Source organism: Cnephaeus nilssonii (assembly GCF_951640355.1).
Source record: "Cnephaeus nilssonii genome assembly, chromosome: 22".
Taxonomy (NCBI): domain Eukaryota; kingdom Metazoa; phylum Chordata; class Mammalia; order Chiroptera; family Vespertilionidae; genus Cnephaeus; species Cnephaeus nilssonii.
In genome coordinates, this window is record NC_137093.1 from 8,918,086 (window position 1) to 8,942,959 (window position 24,874).

Genomic DNA, 24,874 nt, shown 5'->3' on the forward strand with positions numbered 1-24,874 from the left:
CCACACCCACGCGGACTTGCGCTTCTCTCACTTTGGGTGTTAGCTCTGCCATCAGACTTGAGACGCGGGCTCACTGCTGCCCGCTGGTACCGAGAGCTGACAACAGATAGGTTCTCTTCGTGTTCAACGTGTGCCCGTCAGGGGACATTGGGCTGTCTGAGGTCGTTTAGGGTTGTCACAATGTGGGGGGAGCTGCTGGCATCTGGTGGGGGGAGCTGGGATGCTGCCCAGCACCCTCCAGTGCACAGGACAGCTGAGGACGAAGAAGCGCCCACCCCAGGTGTCAGCGGGGCCGAGGTGAGACGCCTGGGGGACGATGGGCAGGGCTCTGTGCAGAGGGGCCAGGGCTGTGCGTGTCCCGGTGTCCCTCAGGAGGAGTGCTATAGGCATGGCGGCTGTCCCAGGCCACCCAGCGCTCCCCATCCCCGTGACAACCAGAAACAGCCCCCACCGATCCCCAAAGGCCCTCGGGGGGTCAGGGCCCCCCGGCGAACCACTGCCGTTCGTTTGCTTTCTGTGGTGACCATGTGCTCAATGCCAGGCTGCGTTCTCACCCGCTCTTTTTACGTCTAGTCTTCACGCAGTCGCAGGAGGACGCTGTTTTCACGTGCGTGTTAGAGACGGGAAGGCAGTGAGGCTTAGAGAGGTGGCATCCCCTGCCTGCAGCCCAGAAGCAGGGAAGACGGGGTTAAAACCCCTACTGTCAGGGGCCACGGTCTTAGCCACTCTGCTCATCTTTGGTCCTCACAGACCCTCAGTTTCCTCATCTGCTAAGTGGGAGCAAATGGTACCCGTCCTCCCACCTCGTCTGTTTTTCTTGAGCATGTTTTTTTTTTTTTTAATCCTCACCTGGGATATACTTCCACTGATTTTAGAGAGAAGGGAGAGAGAGAGAAACGTTGATTGGTTGCCTCTTGTATGCGCCCCGACCGGGGATCGAACCCGCAACCTAGGGTGCTGGCCAGGTGCACAGTCAGTGACGTGTGGTCCGTGGACGCACACCCAGGAGCAGAAGGTGTGTGCACCTTCCTGTCCTTCCTTCCACCCAGCGGAGTAATGGGGCCTCCTAACAAGACACCCAAGAGTCGGTCGGTGGTCCAAGGAAGCGAGGGTGTCTGCAGAATGAGGGGTCCTCCCCAGCCCGCGGGAAGCCACCTCCGAAGGCCCCGGAGGTCACGGGGTGGAACAGGCTCCTTTCCTGTCCACACCCACCGTCCAAACTGCAGAGGAGGCCGCTTGCCACCCGGTCCTGCCCTCAGCTTCATCTCCCGTCCTGAAGGAGGGAGGGGCCAGTCACGGGCTTTGACAAGCTGTCGCTGTAAAGGAAGACTCTCCAGGCTCTGGTTATGAAAGGAATGTAACGGCGGCCGGAGGGGGACGCTTGGAGTAGACATCCCTACGGTTTCTCTGATTCGCTTATTTCCCTCCCACATGGTAGATGGGGAAGCATTCCCACCTGGGTCCCCGTGAAAAGCGTCCTCTCCCTTCCATCTCTGCAGCCGCGGGCTGCCCTGGCTGCAGGAACGAGAATATTTTTGGAGGTGGGGACACCAAGCCACACGGCACCTGTCCTCCTTCCTGCCTCCCCACGACAGATCGTTAAAGTATTCCAGGGGAGCCAGAGCTCTGAGGCTCAGTCACGCGGCAGCGATGTCATGGCAACTGTACTGGCTCCCGTCCTGTCGCTTCCTTCTGCAACCCGAGCCGCCTGGAAACTTGGTCGAGAAAAGTCGTTATGGGGCCAGGTGGGGAATCCAGGACAAGAGGGTCCCAGGGCTCCCTCCCTGCCCCTGCCCTGCTAGAGCAGCACCCAGGGGGTGGGGGGGGGGAGTGTTGGAGGAGGGGCTGTTAGGGGGGGTTGGGGGAGGGCACGCGCCTTGCCTGTGTAAGGAAGCAGATTGGGGCAGGGGCATTTGTATGTGATGTGGGTGCTCGTGTCGACAGCCCGGACTCCAGGGTGTCCGCGGACGAAGTGAACTTCAATGACGGCCTGTTTCCCAGGAGCGGGGGAGGCAGAGAGGGCCCCTTCTTCCTGCAGACCTCATTTCCCCTTTGTTCCTTTATTTCCGGGATTATCGAGTGCGTGGTACGGCCATGGGGGTCCGTTGGTGGCCAAGACCAGTGAGGTCCGGCCCCGGCGGAGCTGGAAGACACACGTGGGGCCGTGGACAACAAACGGGTGACGTCATTGCACCGTGCTGACTTGTGGGTGCTGGGGTCGGCGGTGCCTGGGAGTGTAGGTCAGGGAAGGCTTTCCTGAAGAGGTGGCTGTGACCTGAGACCCCGATGATAAGAAAGCTCTAGCCTTCACCCCAGCCCCGAGTCGGCGCGGCTGACCCAGAGTCCAACCAGGGGAGGGGGCTGGCAGGGCGGAGGGCGTGTACCGCTCCCCACAGGCAGCCGCTGCAGCAATGTCGTGTTTCCATCCAGAAATGGTTTTCTGTGCACACGTTAACACACCCCTCCCCCGCCACCCTTTTTTTTTTTTTAACCCTTTGGCACTTGGCTTTTTTTTCTTCCACTTAATCACACACCTCGGTGAGGCTCTAGTTTGGGGAGCAGTTTCCTAACGTGGCCCCCCACATAGGTGGCCTTGGACTGCCTTCCTCCTGTCTCTGAGTCTGTGCTGTGTGTGTTGGTTGAGTGAGGGTGTGTGCCAGGCGGGGAGAGGGAGGGGGCCCTGTTCCCTCCCAGCACTGAGCACTGAGCACAGTGTCTGGTCCTCCCGTGGAAGGGTGAGGGGGCGGGTTTTCCCTTATCCCTCCCTGCAGGGAGAAGCTGGGTGGGGCTGCGGGGCGTGCCAGGCTCAGCCTTCTGTGCGGGCAGCTCCCCGGAAACAGTCCCTCCCGAGGCCCCTCAGGTAATGGCACGTCGGGAGGGCGAGGTGAAGAGGCCTAAAGACTCTCAAACCCCCTCGTTACCGCAGACTTGGGTTTCCTCTGGGCCTCTAATGAGTGCCCCGATCTAATAAGTACCTGATCAAGGAAAACAAACCGCGCAGGGAGCGGAGGCAAGGACACCTGGGTGTCGGGTGACGGAGCAGCGTGGTGCAGGGCTGAGGCCCGAGCTAGGGGACAGTGAGGGTGGTGCCTCGGTGTGGAGTGGGTTGGGCCAGGGCTGGGGTTGCTAGATCTGGGGTCCTCGAACTCCTGTAAGGAGCCTGTGATGGTTGACTTTGTGTGTCAGCTTGACAGGGCCACCAAGTCCGACACCTGGTGAGGCATGGTTTCTGGAAGCTGAGGCCAGCGTGGACGAGCCAGCTCACTCCACACTTGTGCTGATAGCCTCTACGTCATCAATGCCCCAGACTTCCATCTCCCCGAGTCTGACACGGGGTACTAACTCATCCTTGCTATGGAGGAGCAGCTCCCCTCCAGGGTGGGGAACACCCCCCCCCCCTCGGATCCAGGTGGGCGTTCTGTCCCACTGGGAGCATGAATCCCGCCGGGAACCCACGTCAGGTTTTATTTACCTCCCACCTGCCCCACGAGGGTGTGAAACCTCTTGATGATTTTCCTCCGACGTTAACTCCCACGCCACCCCTAGGCGCACGTTACCCAGGCCTGCTGCCTCAGAACAAGCTGCGGCACACTTCCGGTCTTCCACCGGGAACGGAGTGGGAGGTGAGGACGGGAGGCGCAGCAAGATGCTCGCAAACAGCGCCTCTCTGGTGCGCGTGAGCAAGCCAGAGATAAAGCATGGCTAGGGCTTTGTGCGGCGCCAGAGACACGATAATTTACCTTCCCTCCTCGCGAACTTTGCAAATGATGCTCTTTAACTGGCTTGTGAGATTAACAGTGCTTGTTGCGAGGCCTGCTCCCCCTCTGACTGTTGGTTTCTCCCGTTCTCTCCACCTCTGCAGGGCGCCTTGGTTTCCCCACACACCGACCTGGGTCTCTTATCATGGCAAGAGCCCTCCCCACCCACGCACACCCAGATTCCCTGTGGTGGGGCCCACCGGCTCTCTCACACACAGCTCACCGGGAACCCACCCTCCAGGGCTTATTTCTCTCTCCCGCCCGCCGATCCCCCACTGGTTCTCTGCTTCCAATGGACCATCCGATTCTAAACTTCCTCTGCCCCTTCTGCACCTGAATCACATTCTGTGTTGGTTTCTTTGGCCCCAAACAAATGGTCCCCCTCACAGATCCATTCCCACCTCTCACTGCATCTTAAACCTCGCCAGCCGTCCTGAGCTCGAGCTGTTTTATTATTGTTTTCCTTCCCAGACTTTTAAAAATAATATTTGTCCCGGCCGGGTGAGTGTCTCTCCCCGCCCTCCGCGCTGGCGGCTCAGCGCCATGAATCACCTCCGCTGCTCCCTGTCGCCCTCCCATCGAAGGCCCGTGCTGTGTTTGCGTCTTGCATCCTGCAGGGGCGTCTCAGCTGTCATTCCCCGATGACGATCGTCCTGGCTTTCGGTGTTGCTCAGGTGTTGAGACTGCTCAGTTGCCTGAGGCACACCCCAGCCTGAGCCTCATGGCACCAGAAAAGGGGTCACTTCTTATTGTGACTTGTTGGTCTGGGGGCCCCCAGGGAGACAGAGTGACTGTACTCTGCCTCTTCCCAACCGTCAAGTCAGATGGGTGCAAGAACCTGAGGAGCGAGTTCAAGGGCAGACGCGGGCGACTCTGCCCAGAGCGGGCGGTGCACAGCCAAGTAGGAAGTCTGCCAACTTCACAGTCCTGGGTGAGCGCCCTTCGAGCTGAGACGGGTGGGGAACATCTGACCTGCAGGCCATGTAAGGCCGGTGACGTCATTTGGTCTGCCCTGCCAAGGCGACTGTAGGCAGGACTTGAAATTCAATAAATCGAGAAGCTATTCTCATAGCAACGTAAATTTATATTAAGTGCATTGTATTAAGCGAATGATGTTATAAATATCCAACTGGTCCTTGGCAGGAAAAAGGTTCCCCACCCCTGCTCTGGACCGTGAACATAGGGCATCGGGGGCAGGGTCGGGCACGGGGAAGCGCTCGGCAAACGTAGGCCCCCTCCCCACCGTTTCTTGTTTCTGGTTTTGAGGACCTGGGTGCTGAGAGGGCCCAGAAACGGAACAGTGAGGAAGAGGCAAGCATCCGTTCCTACCTTAGTCTCTCAGCAATAGGCTTGTGGCCTGCGGGCGCTGCGGGCGCTGTCCGGGGTGCTGACCAGTCAGTGTCCCGCTGGGAGACGGACTGGAGCAAAGAGAGAGCAGAACACACAATCGAGTGTCAAGTCTGTGCTGACCAGGAGGTGGAGGGAGGCAGTAGCAGCAGCACACGCCTCTGCAGGTGGGCGGGCCGGTGGGAGAGCCTTCGGGGCCGTGTCCTCCTCCTGGCGTTCTCTGCCCGTCTTGCCGCTTAGCGGGGCAGCTGCTGGGTTTATGGTCCTTACTTTTGTCTCGTGCTGAGAAGGTCTCTAGGCCGGTGGCAAGACGTATGGTTCTTGGCTCCGTGGGACCTGGCACTCACCGCTAGGTGCAAACACACCATAACTCAGCCTGTCACCCGCACGATGCCTGTCACTTCTCCCGCCTCTGAGGAATGAGGGCTTCCCCGCAGCGCCCGCTGCCTGGTCTCCCAGCACCGTCCCCTGAAAGCGCTGCTGTGCGTGGGCGCCTTTCTGAAGTGCTCGGGGCCTCCCCGCCTGTGCAAAGGGGGCTGCGCCCAGGCTGCACTGGGCACCGTCCACCAGTGTCGGCGTCTTCTGGCCTCAAACCTCCCAGGATGTGTTCCTCTGGATCAGAGTGGAGGTGGAGTTGGTGACGAGGGCTGCACTTGGCACTCTGACTGGGGGGGTGGGGGGGGGCTGGCATTGATGGAGAGTTTCCTAATGCCCCATGATCGGAACTTTCACCTACTCACATGTGCCCCTTAAAGTCCCTACAAAACCTTGCAGGCTCAGCACAAGTTCTTTCCCTGTTTGTAAGACCATGCTTCTCCTCCTGTCTTGCTCCGCTCAGCTGCCCTCCGCGTTCCCCAGTCAGAAGGTCCAGTTCATGGGGAGACTTGTGGGGAGTTAGGACAGGCGTGACTCATTCGAGAGCAGAGGAGGCTGATGGCCTGGATTTGTGATGTGCCTTCCTCGTTCAGGGTCTGAGAATTGAAATGAGTCCAAAAATGAAGGCGACAGGGCCCCTTATGTGGGGGGGAGATGGGGCCGGGGAGTGGACAGTGAAGGGAGGTCGAAGGTGCTGGGGAGTGAGTGGCCATCCTTGTCAGGAGGCCTGGCTGTGACCTGGCGGCAGGTGGCATGAGGGGGTATGGGCCAGTGGCAGTGGGTGTCGCCCACCTTACCACCCAGACCCACCCTGAGCCAGGTTGTCCAGCTGCCTGCTCCGTTGTGCACGGAAGCTCATCCCACCTTCTCCTGCCTTGTGGAGACTCCGGGAACAGCTGGTTTAACCCATGGTCAGGTGTCTGGATTCGGTGGTTACATGGGGGCCCAGGAGTTCACCTCTTAGTAGTCCTCCTCCGAGGGAAGCAAAAAGCATGGAGCAGACACAGTCCAACCACGGCTGCTGACCCCCACCCCCCACCCCCGGAGTCACTGTGGAGACGTTGGGCATGACGGAGATAATGGCGATAAGCAAGATACGCAGCGGATTCATTCCTTAACCAGATTTAAGCGAACAAGAAAGGCCGGCTTTTTTTTTTCTTTTTAATTTTTTCCTTCCTCCTCTCAAACATTTCCTGAACTGAGGATAACAACACCAAAGGGTGCTAAATTGGTTCTGAATGTCCACCTCTGGCTGGCCACATTCTTGCAACGATTTCATTAGCCTGAATTATCCACTTTATTTTCTTGTAATGGGATTAGCTGTACTTGAGGCAGCTGAAGACCAGAGGGGAGAAAGTGAGGGAGAGCAGCGCTGTGTTTCATTAACTCACCCGGCAGAGGCGGGGGCTGGCCAGCGTGTCCGCCCCGGGCCAGAGGAAGGGGACACGGCTGCTCCAGTGGGCTTGCTCAGCCCAGGAAGGACTTGGTGCCTGGATCTGGCTGAGCGAGACCTCCGCGGGGACAATTGCTTCCAGTTATCTTATAAAGCAAGCACGATGGGTGGATGAGATGGAGAACTGCGTCTGTTCTCAGGGCTCCAAGAATCACAAAGCCACACCCGGCCCTCTTAGGTCAGCTCTTTGCTGGAACCCCTGGGGTCCCCGGGGAGGGGCCTGCCTGGCCCGGCCTGCTCCTTCTCAGCTTCCATCCGAAACATCCCAAGGGCTTGGGGGGCGTCCCTTGCTTGGCGCCCATACAGATCCTTTTAGTGGACATGGGCATTGCCAACAACTTCCGCTTCTTCATCCTGAGAGAGGCCGGAACCGTGGAGTCAGCAGCCTTGTGTGGGGGAGGGGGCCCACTTTACAGGTGACAAAACTGAGCCTCAGAAAGGTGACGTGGGTGCAGGGATGGATCTGAACCAGGTCTGACTCCAAACTTAGGTTCTTCCAGTGAAGCTGTGACGTGGCCCCTCTCTGTCAAAGCCAGGCATCTCCTGTAGCAGGTCTCCCCCCCCCTGCACAGTCCCCGGAGAATAGGTTTCGCTGAGTGTTAGGGCAGAGGCCTCCCACCTCCCTGTGTGTGCTCAGACCGTCCGCAGTGACCGGCTCATTCCTTTTTGTTTCCCACGCTGTACTTCCCAACTGCGCTTCATGGAATAGCAGGGTCCTGAGAGATGCTAATAGGTTTTCTTGTTTCGGGGGAGGGTGACTTTGAGAAACAATCTTCTCTCTCACTCTTCCATGCACCTAATATATATGGATATTAGTTGTTAATCCTCACCTGAGGATATTTTTTCATTGCTTTTCAGAGAGTGTGGAAGGGAGATAGAGAGAGAGAGAGAGACAGAGACAGAGAGAGAGAGAGAGAGAGAGAGAGAGAGAGAGAGAGAGAGAGAGGTGAAAGGCACTGGTTGCCTCCCGCAGTGCCCACAACCCAGGTACATCCCCTTGACCTGGAATTGAACCCACGACCCTTAGGTGTGTGGGGCCCACGTAATATCTTTAAGGTACTGACAAGGTCTGCAGTAGAGGAACTTTCAACTAGATGTCTCCCAAACTTATTTAATCCCACAAGCCCTTATATACAAAATACCTATTAGCACCACTCAGGGTAAGTTTGAGAAGTACTGTTTTTTAGAAGTTACCTCTGATTTTAAAAACTATTCTGATGACAGTTTCTGCCTGAGGACTCTACTCCGGTTCAGCAGACAGCGTCCAATCTTAAGTTGCTTCTTCAGTCCTTCAGCCGTGCCCAGGTGGACCCCTCACGCAGAGCAGGGGTTAAGGGCACGGCTTTAACATCCATCCGGCGGAGTGAGTCCTGGCTCTGCCGTGCACTAGCCTCAGGAGTGTTGGCAAACCCCTAAAGCAGCCTGGGCCTCCTTTCTAGGGATTGCAGGGGGTTGCATAAGGTTACACGTGGAATATGCTTACTGCAGGGCCCGGCCTGTGGTGTGCCTTCGAATCGTGGGCCTCCGGAAAGTGCCCGGTACCGTCGTTTGGGGGAACAAGAGGAAAATGTTGGAGATTCCATTTCCATTTATGTTTTCTCTCATCCTTTACATTTTGTCTGATGTTTAAATATCTAAGGATGAACATAAAGAGCAGCACATGCAGACATTGTTTATAAATTACAAATGTGCATATACTGGGGATAAACTCAAAGCTATTTTACTGAAGGTATGCACCAACCCTGGGGCGGGGGGACTGAGAACCACCAGCTTAGGGTCAGCGAGAAAGAGGTGGTACCCGTGGAGGCAAGAACGTGTTGGGTCCACTGTCCCTCCCAGCACAGAGCCCAGGGCCTCACATAGGACATGATTGAGAGACAGGTGCCGAGGGAATGCTCAGTCCACAGGCCTGGGTGGCGAGGCATTGACATTCCTACCGAGCCTCCATCTCGGTCTGGGGAATGGTGGGGAGGGGGGTGCATTCAGTGCCCGAGTAGCCACAAATGTGTCCATGCTTCGGGTAGATGCTGGGGGCAGACCACAGTGGCAGGACTGTCTTTGTCCTCCAGGTGCTTAGAACCCCACACACGTGAACACAGGCAACCGAGGGGGCGACAGGCTGCAGGGGGCCAGGAGGAGAGACAGACCCTCGGTAATAAGGGCCTAAGGAGATTCCACAATTTTCTAAATAGACAAGCCCTTCTGACCGCTTAGGACCAACTCAGAACGGAAGTCAAGTGTGAAGGTGCCGTGCAGGCCGCGTCTGTTGTTCTTGGCGACACTGTGGCTGCCCCGGCGCCCTCCGTTAGAGCAGACTGCACCTGGGGGGCTTGTTCCAACCTGATTGCCCCACCCCACCCCCCAGTTGTGGAGTCAGGGAGACCATGGCCTGAGTCTTTGCATTTCTGGTGAGCTCCCGGGTGCCCTGATGCTGCTGGCCAGGGTCCCACAGAGCGGGGCCCTCCTGGCTCCTTCCATCATCTGCCTGCCCCGAGGTCCAGGACCTGGTGCCAGCATCCTCCCCTTCTGCTGGCCTGGCTCTGGCATGTCTCAAGATCTCAAAATGCCTTCATATCTCTCCCTCTCTCTCTCTCTCTCTCTCTCTCTCTCCTTTTCTTCCCCCCACCCCCGCTCCCTCTCTCTCTCCCTCTCTCTTCCTCTCTCTGTCTCTCTCTCGCTCCCTCCCTCCCTCCCCCTCTCCCTCCCCCTCCCCCTCTCCCTTCCCCTCTCCCTCCCCCTCCCCCTCTCCCTCCCCCTCCCCCTCTCCCTCCCCTTCCCCCTCTCCCTCCCCCTCTCCCTTCCCCTCCCCCTCTCCCTCCCCCTCTCCCTCCCCCTCTCCCTCCCCCTCCCCCTCTCCCTTCCCCTCCCCCTTCCCCTCCCCCTCTCCCTCCCCCTCCCCCTCCCCCTCTTCCTCCCTCCCCCTCCCCTTCCCTCTCCTTCTCCCATCAATTCAGCCTGGAGCTCTCACCTCCCGGTGGCCTGTCCCCTCTGCCAGGACCTCGCAGGAGAGTCTGGGTTCCGCCTGGACCGCGGGCGCTGGCTGATTCAGAGGTACCATTTACTGCTTGTCCCCGGGATCCCTCATCTAGAAAACGAGAGGGTCACGCTCGCCTGGAAAGGACCCCGTGAAAGGCTATTGAGAGCAGCTAGACGCCGTCCCCCGCACTTCCTTCCCCACTTTCTTGGAAACCAGGCCATTTTTCAGCCTTCGAGAGGCAGACATAAAAGGGAGCGTGCGCTGATGGTGATAAGGTAACCTTTCTCCCTCCGGCCCTCACCGTAATGAGCGGCGAGTAATTGGAAAGTTCCTTCTAAAAGGCCCTCTTTAGAAAGGAGCGCGAGGGAACAAAAGAGGAAGAGACTCCACGCGTAACCGCCTCCATTCAGCAGCTCCCAGTGCTCAGCGTTGGCTCCACGGGCTTGATGCACGCTCACCTGCACGACCTTTGGGGGGAGTGGAAACAGCCCTGCAGGTCAGGCCACGCTGAGACCCCGCCCCTGTCCGGGCCAGGGCCAGGGTTGTCTGGAAGGAAGCCTGTCTTTTCTCCACCCGACGGGGCCTGATGGTGGACCTCATCCTCCAGCCACAGGCCCTCGGCTAACATCTAGGCAGCCCGTTTTTGCTGACTGTAGCTTACTCCCTGCCGTTGAAGGAACAATGGGAGCCCTTTGAAAGGAGCATGGACCCCCGGCCACACTCTCCGGTGGCAGCTTGTGCTTGTCCTACATGCCAGGCTGTCCTCGGGACAGGGACAGAGACAGACGGGGCGTGACGGTGCTGCCACCATGGCACGGGCCTCGTGTGTGATGTTCCCTGGAGAGCGGCCCGTAGCATCGTTTAGGTGCCAGGCACCGTCCTGGGCTCTGCAGACACTGAGAGCCCTGCCGTCTCGGATTGTTCTTCCTGTTTCTAGAACAGGGAGGGAAAGACAAAGCAAACACACCGTCTGAGACCAACGTGACAGTGGCCAGGGGTCGGGTCCAGAGCATCACCGAGCAGAGCGGCCACAGGAGGTCTCTGAGAAGGTGGCGCTTGAGCCGAGATTGTGTGTCAGGGAGTTGGTCGTGGGAATATCTAGGGAACGAGGTTTCCAGGGTATAGAAGAGCCAGGTCAAAGGTCCTGAGGCAGGCAGGAGTGCGGCCGCCTCCGGGAGGGGAGGAAAGCCAGCGAGGCTGGAGGGTTGGGTGAGGCTGTGGTCCTGAGTGTCCGCATCGCAGAAGTGGGGGGATTGGACAGCGGGTCCTGTCCCGGAGCCTCCCTCACTCACCTGTCACCGCGGGAGGCAGGGGTGTGTCCACTCCACTGGGCCCTTGGCCACATGGCCACTCTGTAAAGAAAGGGGGCCTGGGGCAGGACATCACTCACCTGCCACGTTCATTCACCCAGTGGGACTACTCCGTGCCTGTGGGCTCAGGGGTGGGCCCCCTGAGGGTGGTGAGCATGGGGGGGCGGAAGTGCGCAGAGATCAGAAGCCCCCGGCTGTAGCCGTTCGCAGTTGAGATGAGGGGCTTTATCCCAAAGTCCTCTTGTGTCTCGGGGCAGAGGGGGCCACTGTCTGCTCTTCCCCGAGGCGAGGGTCGCCTGAGCACAAGGCAGACGTCTGGCACCGGGCAGGGGCTCAGGGACAGACCCCCACGTGGGGCCCCGCTCGGCTCGTTATCACCTGTGGGACCTTGGGCACGTTACCCCTGTGGTAGGTGATGACTCTCGGTGGCCTTGGAGAAGTCACGTGACTGCTTTGGGCCTCGGTTTTATATGTTACACGTGTGCTGTGTGTTAGAAAATCCTGGTATATTTGAAAGGCATTTTCATGCCCAGAGATTTGGCTCCTTCTTCTCGCCTGGAGAAGGAACAGAAAGGAGCCGTCGGGGATTCCCAGGAAACCTCCCCTTTGCCTTGTGCAGACGCACTGTTATCTGATCGGTCCCGGGGAAGCTGGTTCCCCCGCAGCCATCCTGGAGCGCAGGTGGGAGGAAGTCGTGCCCAGACTTTCCCGCAGGACCCGGCACTTCTGCTGGGACCGGTGCTTCACTGATCCCGACGGGAGAGATAAGGACGAGGGTCCCGGAGCTGCGCAGCCTGGGCTCCTCCGTGTGCCCGACCCCCATGTGGTGTCGGCGTGCGGCCCGGAGGTTAGGGCGCCTCCCAGCCTGGACCAGAGCAGCTGTAGCATCCTGGACTGGGCATCTCCCGAGGGTTCTCTCTGCCTCCCTGGCCCCTCCCCCCCACCCCCCCTGGCTGCCTTCCCCTGACCCATCATTTCAGTCCGGAGAGAGGACCAGGCATCCCTTGTTTGGTGCCAGAGCTGAAGACCCTGCGCCGGCGCCATCCAGGGCCTCACACGCGGACGTGCCCGCACTCGGGCTGTGTGCAAACACGATTTGCACGCCCAGACTTGTTTATGAGGGCTGGCGTAATTGGCTTGCTTGGCACAACACCTCGGCGCCCCCTCCCACTCCCTCCTGCCCCTCACCCCCACCCATCTGCACACACCTCGAAAGAAATTAGAAACGTGACCACAAACGCCAGTTGTTGAAAACCCGCAAATCCGCCACCAGTCATGCGCGCTCGGCGTGGCGGAGGGGGCGGGCCGCGGCGTGGGGGAGTAATTGGTGAACCCGAGGTGAATGAAATAATTGGAAAAGTGAGGTGTGAGTTCGTTACTGAAGTGTGAGCGTGGTGGGGGAGGGAAGGAGGGCCATGTTTAAAAGCCCGGTGTGTCCCTTTTATTCACAGCTTCTGATACAGTAATTGCTATTTTGTGGTTTCTATTATCTACACAGTGGGGAGCGTGCGGGTCTCGTGTCTCCTTCCCCAAGCGGCAGTGTCTGGGCTCGGGGAGGAGTCCCGGGTGCCTGCGGTGTCCTCCCTCTCCGCGCCCTGCCGGCCTCACCCGTGGCGGCCTCGGCTCCCAGGACACCAAGTCCACACACCACTTCCTCCCAGAGCCGCTTAAAATGGCTCCGCGGGCTTGGCTATCAGATAAGAGCCTTAATAATGGCCGGTATATTTGTGTATCACTCATCTCCAAGGAGCTAAAGGTACTTCATCGATTTTCTTGTCTCCCCCAACCCTTTCTTTCTCCCCATTTTAATTATCTCGCTCTCTCTCTCAGATCACTGGTATCACCCTAATATTACCCCACACGCTCATACAGGAGCCACAGCCCTCCACGCCGGCCTGGTTCTGGAGCCCGGGTCACATGGCCTCTCTGGCCCTTGGTTTTCTCACCTGTAAAATTAGAGGGGTATCACTACTGCCCCCCAGTCATTGTGCCTGGAAACAGTACATTTAAAAGCCCCAGCCCATCACAGGCACCCAAGCACTGGGCCCGGGGTGACGGCAGCAATGGTGGTGTCTTCACATCCCAGCCCTTCATTTCACCGTTTCCAGCCTCGGGAAGTTCCTTCCAAGACCTAACCCTGATCTCCAGCTGCTCCATGGGCCCCGCTCTGTCCTGTCCTCTCCTCAGACAGAAGGGGACACGCTCCCATCAGCGCCTCCTGAGCCCCTGAAGAATAATGGGGATGGGTCTTGGGACACAGCCTTTCGTTTGCCCGGCAGATACCTTCTTGCAAACCCCAGACGGGCTGTGATCCTCCCCCATCCCGGCCCCCTCACTTCTGGGACAGGGTCCCAGTTCTCTGGTCCCTCCCCACGATCCCCCGTGGATCCAGGGTACCCCTTTGTCATGCCCCCCCCCCCCACCGAGCTCTCAAATGCCACTTCCCCAGGCCACGTAAGCATGGCTCCTCCAGCCTCTCCTCATCAGCTCTTTTCTCCACCTTTTAATTATTTCCCTCGCCTTTCTCCGGACCCTGAGCTGCTTACCATGCACGGAGCATCCACAGCTTGCCGTGTGCTGCAGAGAGGGAGGAATTAACCTCTCAGTCTCTCTCTCTCCCTCTCTCCTCCTCTCCCCTCTCCCCCGTCCCTCTCTCTCTCTCACATGCACACACACAGGCTGCTCGCCAGAAATGAGAGAGGAGATCTGGGCAGAGGCTGTGAGACCATCAAGGGTCAGGACTATGGCCGTGGGCAGAGGCAGGAGGTTGTCCACGCACAGGTGGGAGGAACTGGGCTTGGTCAGCCGCCCTTGTCCTGGGGACAAGTCACTGGACCCCTCAGAGAGCCCTCAGGGCGTTCCTAGCCTCCCCATTCCTGAAAGGGGCCAGTCCCCTCCAGGTAATTGAGGGGTGAAGCAGGCGCAGCAGAAAGGGAGCTCAGCATCAGACACCCCCGAATTCACATTCTGGCCCTGCCACTTACTAACCAGAACTGCTGCCTCCTGAGACTCGGTTTCTTTATCTGTAAAATGGGATGGTAACACTGATCGTTAGCATTCGTGCTGTTCGTACGCAGCCCGTGGCCTGTTTCAGGCAAACCTCATCGCAGCGATCTGAGTGAGTATAGGCTAATGTACCAGGGGTCGTGTCTGCCTTTAGGGCTACCATTTGCCTGTTGGTTCATTTCAAAAATACTGTCAGGCATCCACGCCGATCCAGGCACTGCTCTCGCTGCTGCAGGCCCCGTGAGAAACAAGACACGTGTGAGTTTACTGTGGCAGAGCGGGTTCCAGCCCCAGGGGAGGGCAGAGCTGCTCCTGGCGGGCGGGCGGGTGGTGGGGTAGCGGGGCCTGAAAGAGCCCGGAGCCTGGGCTGGGGTGGGAAGCAGGTGGAGAGACCAGCACAACCACAGGTGGTCTGGGACGTGTCTATACCGGACCTCGCATGGCCTGGGCACATAGGCGGTCTCTCCGAGGCCTCCCTGTGCCCGTCAGCCTCCTCACACAAGGTGTGAATGCTCGCAGGCTCCACCCCCAAGGCCATCAGACCCTCCATCCCTGCTTCTCTCTGGCTCTCTGAAGAACTGGAGCCTAAGGCCCCTGTATCTGAAGGCTCTGACACGGACCCTCAGCCATCCCCTGCCCCCTCCGGCCGGCCCGGCAGAGGCCCGGAGGCCCGGGCTTCCGTGGAGGAAGAGGCAGCCTGTCTGTCGTGGGCCCCGGCTGCCTGTAGGTGGCAGAAGAAAGCAGGGCTTGCGGGCTGGCTCCTCAGCTGTCACATCATCTTCTTGCCTGTCCCCACCTGCCCGGCTTCTGAGCCCCAACCCGCCCCCTCCACATGGGCCAGGAAGACTGACAGGCCTCCACGGCCCGTGTGCGCCAGCCCCTCCCCTCCCGGGAGGCTGGCCTCGGCACCAGCAGCCCCGGTTCTGGGTTCTGTCGCCTCGCGCCAGGCGGGGGAGCGGCGCTGCCGGCTAGCTCCGCGGAGACGTGCGGATTCATCCCGAGGACTCATCATGCCGCATTTACACAGTGTCCTGACTTGGGAAATTGGGCTGGCAGATGCCTGGTCATGCTGGCAGGGCCGCGGGTTAACGCTCGGATTCAGCTTATATCGTTTCGCCAGAGCAAACGGCCTTTACCGTGTTTTTACCCGATCGGTCTTTGGCCCCAAAGCCTCCTCGACCGCCATGTGTCTGTGTGCCCAGGCGCCATCAAGTGTGCAGAGATTTTCAAATACAGTAATTCCTCTCCTCAGATGCCGGGCACATTAAATATTTACTGGCAGCAGTTTGCACGTGTACGTTTGATAAATGGACATCAGGACGGGGCGGGGGCGTGCGGGAGGGGGAAGGAAGGGAGGCCTGGTGCTCTTGTCCGGGAATTTCCCTGAGGTTTATGCGGGAGGACAGGAGGGCCAGGGGTGGTCCCAGCCTGTTTACCTGCCTGATCCCTCGCTGGGAGCCGAGCCGCTTCCTCCCCCAGAGCTCTGCCTGCCCGGCTTAGCAGACATCAGAACGGACGTGCAGAGGGCGGGGACGTGGGCTCAGAGGGAGTCGCTGTGTGTCATTCGGGCGTCTTGCATTGAGGATACATCCCAGGCCCAGCCTTGTTCAATGCAGAGCTCCGCCGTGGGGTGGGTTCCGGTCGGGAGACGCCGCCGACCCCGTGTGGAGCCTCGGCTGGCACACAGGAGCAGCCCTCGCCTCCGAAGTCTGCCACGAGTGTACAGGGCTGGACACCCCGTGGGCCAGGGGAGGAGGGGTGTGCCGGGCCGTCAGAGAGGAGCCGAGTGTTGTCCGTCAGCATCTTCAGCCTGCTCGTTCCCCCTGTGCCCAGCATGGTGGCGGGCCCGGAGGAGAAGGCCGCTGGTGCCCTGGGCTGGCGTGCAGGCCGGTCGGGAGCTGGCACGAGGCGTGTGCGCGTGCGTGTGTGTGTCCGCCCGCGCTTCCCTCTCCTACCGGGACGCACCGAGCCTGTGAGCATCAGCCTGCCCCTCCCCCTTGGCAGACCTCCCTTCTGAAACTGCCCCGTGTGCCTCTCTCCCTAGCACCTTCGGGGAGCTGAAGACCGTCCGCTTGCCCAAGAAGATGACCGGGACGGGAGCGCACCGGGGGTTCGGCTTCGTGGACTTCCTCACCAAGCAGGACGCCAAGGTGAGGGCCCCGCCCACCGGCCTCTCCTTTCTGGGCCTGTTGTAGGAGGAGCAGCAGAGTTCTGTGGTTTCTGTCTTTTTTGCTCCTCGCCCCCCCCCCCCCCCCCCCACACACACACACACAACCCTGCTAATTTGCATGGTGTCCTGGGAAGAAAAGGCCCGGGTTTTGTGTTTGGAGAAAGGCGCAGTTCTGTGTCCCCTTCCTACCTCCCCAACGTCTCTATGCAGGGACCTGGGGTACGAGTGGGCCTGTGAGTGACTTCCCAGGCCTCCCAGCTCAGACAGAAAGCGCCTGGTCACGCGCCTCCGTGGGCAGCAGAGATGTTGTGCAGAACGCAGCGGGCCTCAGGGGCAGCTCTTGGCAAGGAGAGTCCAAGGCACCTGAGTGGGACCTGGGGGACCCGTCTCCCTTCCCCCTTCCCCCTTCCTCCTGGTGGCTGGGGCTTCGGCTTGGAGCTGGTTGCAGCCCAGCCTCCCTCCAGGCTCCCTGGAGACATGGAACGCCCTCCGCTCTAAGCAGGGCAGCCTCTGGATGGGCGGGGGGTGCAGCCTCGGGCTTCGTTCTTGTGGTGGGAACTGGGCCTGGGGTTCCAGCTTTGGCGGCGGTCACTGCCCTGGCCAGACCAGGTCAATCCCTGGGGAGGTGGCAGCGGCGCTGTCCTCTGTCCTCTCCCGGAGCCTGTGCCCCGGGGGCATCTCTCCTCTCCCCGCCGGTAAAGTCTCGCACAGGTCTCACTAATGGCAGGGGACCCCTCCACCTCCAAGAATAGCCGGGCGTTTGCGGGGTTGCGCCCCGTGGCCTTGAGCAAGTTGGCGTTGCCCGCGGCCCGGTGGGTGGAGCGAAGGTGCCGTAGGACACAGCTGCGGCCTTTGTGGGCCCTGGGAACGCGCACAGGCAGAGAGGGCCCGCGGGACCTCGGGGAACCTTGCCAGCACCTTTGTCTCCATGTCTTGAGCTCAAGTGCCTGTTTTGTCGACACGTGGCCACGTTTGTCCAGACATCTGCTCCTCTTTCTTCTCTGCGGGCAGCCTTTCCCTCGCCTCCCGCGGTGGCCGCGGGGACGCAGCACTGCCGCGTGCACGGGCCCGGCCTCGGCTCAGGAGCCGGGGACAGCCGTCCAGAGCACCGGCAGCTCAGCTTTCCGAGCCCCGCGCCTCAGTTTCCTCACCTGTCAAAGAGCAGAGATTACAGCTGCCTCCTCACAGGGTGAAGGCAGACGGGCCCTCGAAGCCTGGCACCGGGCCTGGCACACAGGCACGCTGTTCCCTGCTCGTTTCCACCAGCCAGGTCCCTTCAGAGCTGGCCGGCCCTTCGTGCGTGGGCCAGTGCCAGGGCCCAGCCAGAGCGCAGACCTTGAAGCCAGGCTGCCCGAGCTCAGATCTAGTGCTGCCGCTCACCTGCGCGGGAGCTGGGGCGGGCGGCTTATTTTCCGTGTGCCTCGCTTCCCCTTCTGAAGTGGTCGTGAGGTTTGGGTGAGGTGACGTTCTTAGGACAGGGCCCGCCCCAGCAGCTCTGCCTGTTAGCTGTGAGGAGGAGGGGGAAGGTGCGGACGGTGATGATCTGAAAAGGGCGGGAAGGAGCCGACCTCCGCGCTTGGCCTCTCCAGGATGGCTCGCAGGCCTAGCGGATTAGACCCGGCACGGGCTCCCCGTCTTGAAATTTCATGGGTCCACGGCCAGGTCGTGGTCATCATCAGAACAGAAAGCGGGGGGCGGGGTGGGGGAAGGCTCTCAGGTGGGCAGGGCAGGGCGCATGCCCGGGTGGCCAGGCTGCGGATGTGATTTCCAAGGCCCGTCCCAGCATCTGGTGATGTGTGGACATGGCTCCTCCCTCCGTCCTTCCCTGCCTCCCGCCCTGGGCTCCAGGAGGAAGGCACCCGGGGGAGTGAGGACTCACCCCACAGCCCCTCGCCTCCCACAGCTGGCAGCCTGGCTGGGAGGCTGTGTCAGGCCCGGCCAGCCCGGCAGAGCCTCTTCCTGTCACTACGTGCGGGCACCCATTGTGTGGGCACCCATTGTGCCGCCGCCAAGCAAGCGGCCTTCCGCGAAGCCCGGCCCACGGAGCGCGTCTCTCCTGCAAAGCTCCCTTTGCTCTTTTTGCTTCCGGGGAAGCCGCCTGGCTCTCCCGCCTGGCTCTCCCGCCTGCCTGAAGGACCTGATTGTCTTCCGAGTGGGACATGTAGCGCTCTCCACTGACCCAGAGGCGCGCACTGCCTCCTGGTGAATGGAGTTGTGAATATGGTAAATGTCTAGTTAGCTCGAGAGTGGGCGTGAGTTACAAGAGGGTGAGCAATGCTGCGAGGAGCTTTCTTACCTTCGGGGGAAATGCTGGGACGCGCGGGGCTGGCGGAGGCGGCTCTGTGGGCCCTGGGCCCCGGGTCCTTGGGCGGCCTTCCTTTTTGGAAGCACTCCAGGAAAGCGACCTTTAGAAACCTCCCGGGGCTCGATTGCCCCCTCTCCCCCACTTGCCTCCCGCCCCCAGGGCTTCACCCCCATTTCCCATCCCAGGAAGATAGGCGATGGGTCGCTCTTGGCTTCAGCACCTACTTGAACTTGGAGCTGTGAGCCTCCTGTGGGGGCCCCACGCAGTCCTCAGATGGGAGGGAGGGAGGAGGGGAAGAAAGGATGAGAGGGATGGATGAGCAGATGTTCCAGGGAGACGTAGGGAGGGAGTAAGCCTGATTGTGGAACCTGCGTCTGTAAAGCTGGTTTCTGGGCAGGGCCGAGCCGGGGCCGGAACCCAGGTGTGGGCTCCCAGCACAGTGCTCTCTCCCTGGCACCTGTCAGTCCCCTGGCCCCAGCGCCTCTGCTGGGCCCCAGGCAGGTGTCATCTGCGTGCTCCCTGCCCTCGGGGGTTCTGAGTCTTCCCGCCCTCCTCCGTGACCCCGCGTTCCACCCACACATCGCGGGGAACTCTGTTATCTGGGAAGCCCCTCGGGGTCAGGCACACACCTGGAACCTGGGATAGGATTCTAGCACACGCCCCAAGAAGGCTGTTGTGACCCAGCTCAGAGTAACCAGGCAACTGATTACAACAGCCAGAGGCTCCCGTGGCGGCTGCGCGGCTTTATACCCGGCATGGATACCACACACGCAGTGTCTCGTCCCACCCGGGCTCGGCGGGAGGTTTGCGGAAGTCCCTCCCCAGTTCTCTGAGTCTTTGCTGAGCTGCGTCTGTGCACCAAGCCCTGTGAACTTGCCCTGGGCACGGGCTCAGCCCCGATGTCCCACGCAGTGCATGTCATCCCCCAGGTGTGATGGTCCAGCATTGTTCAGAGAACCTTCCCCCACATGGTGGAGAGAAGCAGGGGTGGGCAAAGGTAGACGAGGACAGACGGGAAGTCAAGGACTCGAACGCGTCCCCATGCAGTGACCTTCCCGGGGGCCCTGGTCTGCACGTTCGTGCGTGGCTTTCTGCAGTGTCTGAGGCGCCAGCCACGTGGTCCCTGGGTGTGGATGATGATTCTGGAAGGGCAGCATCTTGGCTTTGGTAAAAGCTGTCAACTCCTAGAAGCCTGATCTGCATGTGTAACTTTTAACCCTCCAGGGAGTCTAGGAGATGGGAGGTGGGGAGCCATATGACAGATGGGAAAACCGAGGTTCGAAGGGGTGAAGTCACTTGCCCAGGGTCCTACAGCCAGAGCCGGGCAGGGCTGGGACACCATCTCCCACCATCTGACTCCAGAGCCCATGAATGCAGGGCCTCCTCCCTCCCTTCATCCAGTTATCCACTGAACTTGAGGGCCAGCCCCTCCTCGTTCCAGCACCCCCATCACCTCTCACCCAGCCCTACCCGTTTCCCAAAGAAAAAGACTTGCCGATCAGCAACAGTTTGGGAGAAAACCCAGAGTTGTCCCTTAAAACATCTCTTGGGATCAGGCCCAGAGTGGCAGCTCATCCCGGCCCCCAGAGGAGGAGTGGGCATCCCTGCAGCAGGATCCTACCTGGGCAGGTGACCTGGGGTTCCCAGCCCGGTGTGCCCATTCCCATTGGCCGAGAAGCCACCAATAGCCACTGGGATTCCGTTTAGAAGCCACCGCCTCCTTTCTTCACACAGACCAGGCTGGTCATGGAGGGAAGAGGGAAGGGCGACAGGGAAGGGAAGGAACGCAGAGAGCAGGCTTGCAGCCGGACACCAGAAGATTCCCTCTTCCCATGCACGCGCCTTTAATTCTTCCTCCCCAGCCCACCACGCTGTGTTCTTCTGCAGTTGCAGCTGTTTTTATTTGCCGCCGCCGCTGTTGCTTTAAAAGGTCTATTTTCACATGGAATGTTATCCAATTAGCAGAGCAATGTGTTGGCTTAAATAAACACTTGGGGGGAGCCGGCAGTAGGGAGACGTGATGGCGGTCGGCATTGGCAGCCAGAGCTATTCTCGCCGTGGTAAACAACCGCAGCTTTAATTGCAGGTCGCACAGCGAATGTCGCCTTCCTCGTGTCTCACTTTTGCACGCTGCTGGGGGAGGGGCAGAGGGCGGGTGTGGACACGGGGCTGGGCCCACCCCGGTGGGGGTGATGCTGGGCACCCTGGAGGGGCCCCCGTTAGGCTCCCTGCCCGTGGCCTTCACCTTGTAGAGTCCACCGACCAGGCATGCGTTGGGATGAGCAAGCCAGACATGGCTGCTTAAGCAGTGCTGGGCCGCGTAAAGGCAGTGAACGGTGATCGCCACCAGATGGTCAGTGGCGAGCGTGCAGCACACACGTTTGCTTGAGTGCAAGGAGGGAATAGAGCGCGGTCTCCGTGGGGCTGAGGGGAGGCAGCCAGGGACTGACAGGGACTCGGCCAGTGGAAATGAGGGACCCGTGGGGCGTGTCATCCCTGGGCAGCCGCGCAGTGGTTAGCAGCGTGGCCTATGGAGTCAGCTGCCTCCTTCCAGCTGCCTGACCATGGACAGGGGACTCCATGTCCCCACGCCCAGGTCCCTCATCGCACAACAGGAAATTGTCACGCTGCCCCTAGTGGCGATCGAGAAGATAGAAGCAGAGCTGCGCGTGAAGGGCCTCACTCAGGCCACGCAGCAGCACCAGGGAAGTGGAGGCAGCGGGTGCTGGGGCCCCGGGGTTGGAGGCGTGGGGGCTGAAGCCCGGGTATCGGTAGTTCTTTGTTCCCAAAATGGTAACTGGAAGCAAAGGCAGGACGTGGGGTTGGTCCCACTTCTCCCATCAGGGGTGGGGTGTGTGCCTCACCCAGGTTTTGTGTAGGCGTCGGAGCCTCGGGAAACAGAAAATGTGTTGGAATCTGAGCCTTGAATTTCAGGGCAGAGGCTCGGGCTCAGCCAACACCGCTGTGTGCTGAGAACCCGGATCAGGACAGGGCACACCAACTCCCTGGTGCAGAGGCCCATGAGGCCAGGGTGGAGAGACGGGGCTCCACAGCCCGAGAGGCCTGGGGTTCGCTGTCCTCCTGCAAGTGCCTCGGAAAGGCAGCGAGCCCACCGTGCCCCTCTGTGGAGCCCACGGCCATTGCCCGGCCACGCGCCTCATGCCTTGTCGCTTCTGACCTTGGCTACCTGGGACTGGTCTCTCTTGTCTCTCCCAGAGGTCGGAGGTCATGTCCCCTTCACATCCGCTGTTTTGGACTTTGGCTCACAGCAGGTCTGCAGGATGTTTTTAGTTTTTTGTTTGTTTGTTTTTTATTGATTTCAGAGAGGAAGGGAGAGGGAGAGAGAGATAGAAACATCAATGATGAGAGAGAATCATTGATTGGCTGCCTCCTGCACATCCCCTACTGGGGATTGAGCCTACAACCCAGGCATGTGCCCTTGGCTGGAATCGAACCCAGGACCCTTCAGTCCGCAGGCTGATGCTCTATCCACTGAGCCAAACCAGATAGGGCAGGTCTGCAGGATGTTGAGTTGGATTGGATTGAGCTGAGTGGATGGATGGATGGATAACTGAATGGAAGAGACCGCTGTTTATCTGAAGATTTTAGGCACGACAGCCTGGAAATGGGGCCCTGGGTGTTCCTCTTAGAAGCTCGCCCTTAGCCCACGGTATCATACCTTGCAGTGGAACAGGGTGCCAAGTGCGGGTGCACGGTCAGTCACCCAGTATTGAGCAAAGAGCCCCACAGATTCCAGGACCCGCCTCTTCCCAGCTCCAGCCCTGTGGGGCCAGAAACAGCAGCAGGATGGCCCGGGCCTGTGTGCAGGACTCCGGGAGTGGGGGGCGGGAGGAGGAGGAGGACTGACCCTGAGACACAGGACCCAGCATCCCGAGGCCACAGGCTCCTCCCAGCCGTCACAGGCCCCGGTCCTTTGCCCGCTGCGCAGGGAAGGAGCCCAGCAGCTCCAGCCCAGCCCGGCGCCCTGCTCCCTGGGCTCCTGGGCGCACGTGGTCATTGGCCGGCTTAGGTCACGTTTCCACCAGGCGATGAGGGCACAGATGGCTTGGGACAGGTTGGCAGAGTCCGTGTTCAGGTGGATTTGGCGTCTGCAAGACACAGAGCAGGACGGCGCCCTGGACTTGCAAAGACAGAAGGCCCGTACTCGGCTCTGCCCAGAGCCACGGCCCTGGGACGCGAGTCCTGCCAAGGGCATCCAATGGGCCTTTGTTGCCGGGGAGGAGGTCTGTCTCCAGCGAGAGCTGTGGAACGGTCAGGCCGCGCCACGCTGGCAGCCGTCCAGGGCCCTCCCTGTTCTGGAGAGACGGCTGCCAGGCTGGGCACAGCCGAGCCCACGCCGTCATCCCCCTCCGCCCTGGCAGGTCTCCTCCCGGGGAACGCGGGAAAGGCAGCTGAGGCGAGGGCTCGGGGTGTCCTTAGTTGGTGGCTCAGGTCGGAGGAGATCAAAGAGGTGTGATTCCGGGACCACCGAGCCAGAGGACCGGATGGGCAGCTCGACGCCAGCTGGACGCGCAGAGCAGTCCCTGCCGGCCTCACCCTCTGAGCGGGGCCGGGCCCGAGACCTGCTCTCCGAGGTGGGAGGCCATCTGCCCCGGGCCGAGGCAGAGCCTTCAGGCCGCCATCTGGGCCAGAAACAGAACCTGCCCCCAGATGGTCCAGAGGAAGAGCACTGAGAAGCCGGGAGACGAGTGCTTGGAGCGGGAAGGGGAAGGAAGCAGGAGGCTGACCTGCACAGGCAGGGCCAGTGCCTCAGTTTCCCTTTTGCTGAAAGGGGGAATCGTGTCAGTCCTCGTGCATGGGGAGGCCATGTGCTTAGGGCTCTGGAGCCAGGAAATCCATGGCGCACAACCAGCGAAGGCCCTGGGGCTGCAGGGAGGAAACCAGGCAGCGGAAGCAGGATTTGGAGACACCAAGGGCCAAGACGTCTGACTCCACTTCCTGTCGGGACACAGCCCTGCGCTCCCCGCTGAGCCTCCGAGGTGCTGTGCCGGAGCCGAGGTCAGACTCTGTCTCCAGGGAGAAGGTGGCGTGGGCCTGAGCGCATCAGGTGTGGCCCAGAGGCCGAGAGGAAGGTGCTGCCGATCTCAGGCCGGAGGCTGGGGCTGCACTTTCCCTCCGCTGCGCCCAGGACCTCCCAGGTACCGCAGTGCCTCCCCGCACCTGCCCACACCTGTGTCTCCTCACCACACACACACACACACACACACACACACACACACACACCCCTCCTCGAATGCCTCAAATAGAACAAACTCTCACTAGGCTCTTGATGAAATGTAGTGACTTTGATTACCCGAGTCACTGTCCTCGCCGCCTGTGACACTGAGGCCACCACATTCCCGCCACCAGGCAGTGGGCACTGAGGACTGCAGCCTGATTTCCTGTTAACCTGACTCCTGCTAGGAGAGGTAGCTCGGCTGTTCCTAGAGACCCACACACTGTGCTCAGACCTCACACACAAAAGGGCTTTTGTGTCTGCCTGCCATTGTTCCTGCTCTGTAGGTGGTGATGGGAAGTGGAGGGCATGCAGCACATGTAATAACAGCCAGTGTTCAGGGGGCTTCCATTGTGCCAGGCGGCCTTGCAGGTGTTACTTCATCGAATCCTCCCATCCATTCTTTGCTGCCTCCTCTCTTGTACACATAAGGAAACTGAGGCTCAGAGAGGTTAAGCAGCTTACCCAAGACCACACAGTTTCTAAGTGGTAGAGCCGGGATTTGAACCAAAGTGGCTCAGGTCCTGAGCCCCCAATCTTACCTGCTGTGAAAAGCCCTAACAACGAAACGGAGGTGGAAATTGGAGAGGGGTTCTGTCAGATGGAGGCCACGAGGGAATTTTCAGCAAGTCCTACAGCGAATGAGACCTCTCCAGGGTCTGTGTGACACGGGGATGGAGACTGGGTTTCCAAGGGCGAGAGGGGATCAGACGTCTGACGGCTTGGGTCAGAGAGGTCGCGTCTGGGCATTCGCTGGGCCCTCGCAGGCTTTGTTATTTTATTCTTCCAAGTTCCAACTCAGCTTCCACCAGATACAGCTCGGCCGCCCGCCCGACTGCGAACCTGGGACTGCAGCTCCTCAGGGACCCTGGCACCAGGATGGAGTACCCGCCGCGCCAGGCTCCCGACCAATCTCTCCCCCGTCTCCAACCCCAGC

The 24,874-nt window shown here is 60.2% G+C and overlaps 1 protein-coding gene across 1 annotated transcript in view; it reads left to right on the top strand.

The window, feature by feature from the left end:
• RBM19 (RNA binding motif protein 19) overlaps nt 1-24,874 on the top strand; it is an 81,761-nt gene that overhangs the window by 37,650 nt on the left and 19,237 nt on the right. The window contains exon 22 of the mRNA XM_079762553.1: nt 16,271-16,376. Within this exon, the coding sequence (XP_079618679.1) occupies nt 16,271-16,376 (106 nt within the window). The remainder of the gene's footprint in view (nt 1-16,270; nt 16,377-24,874) is intronic.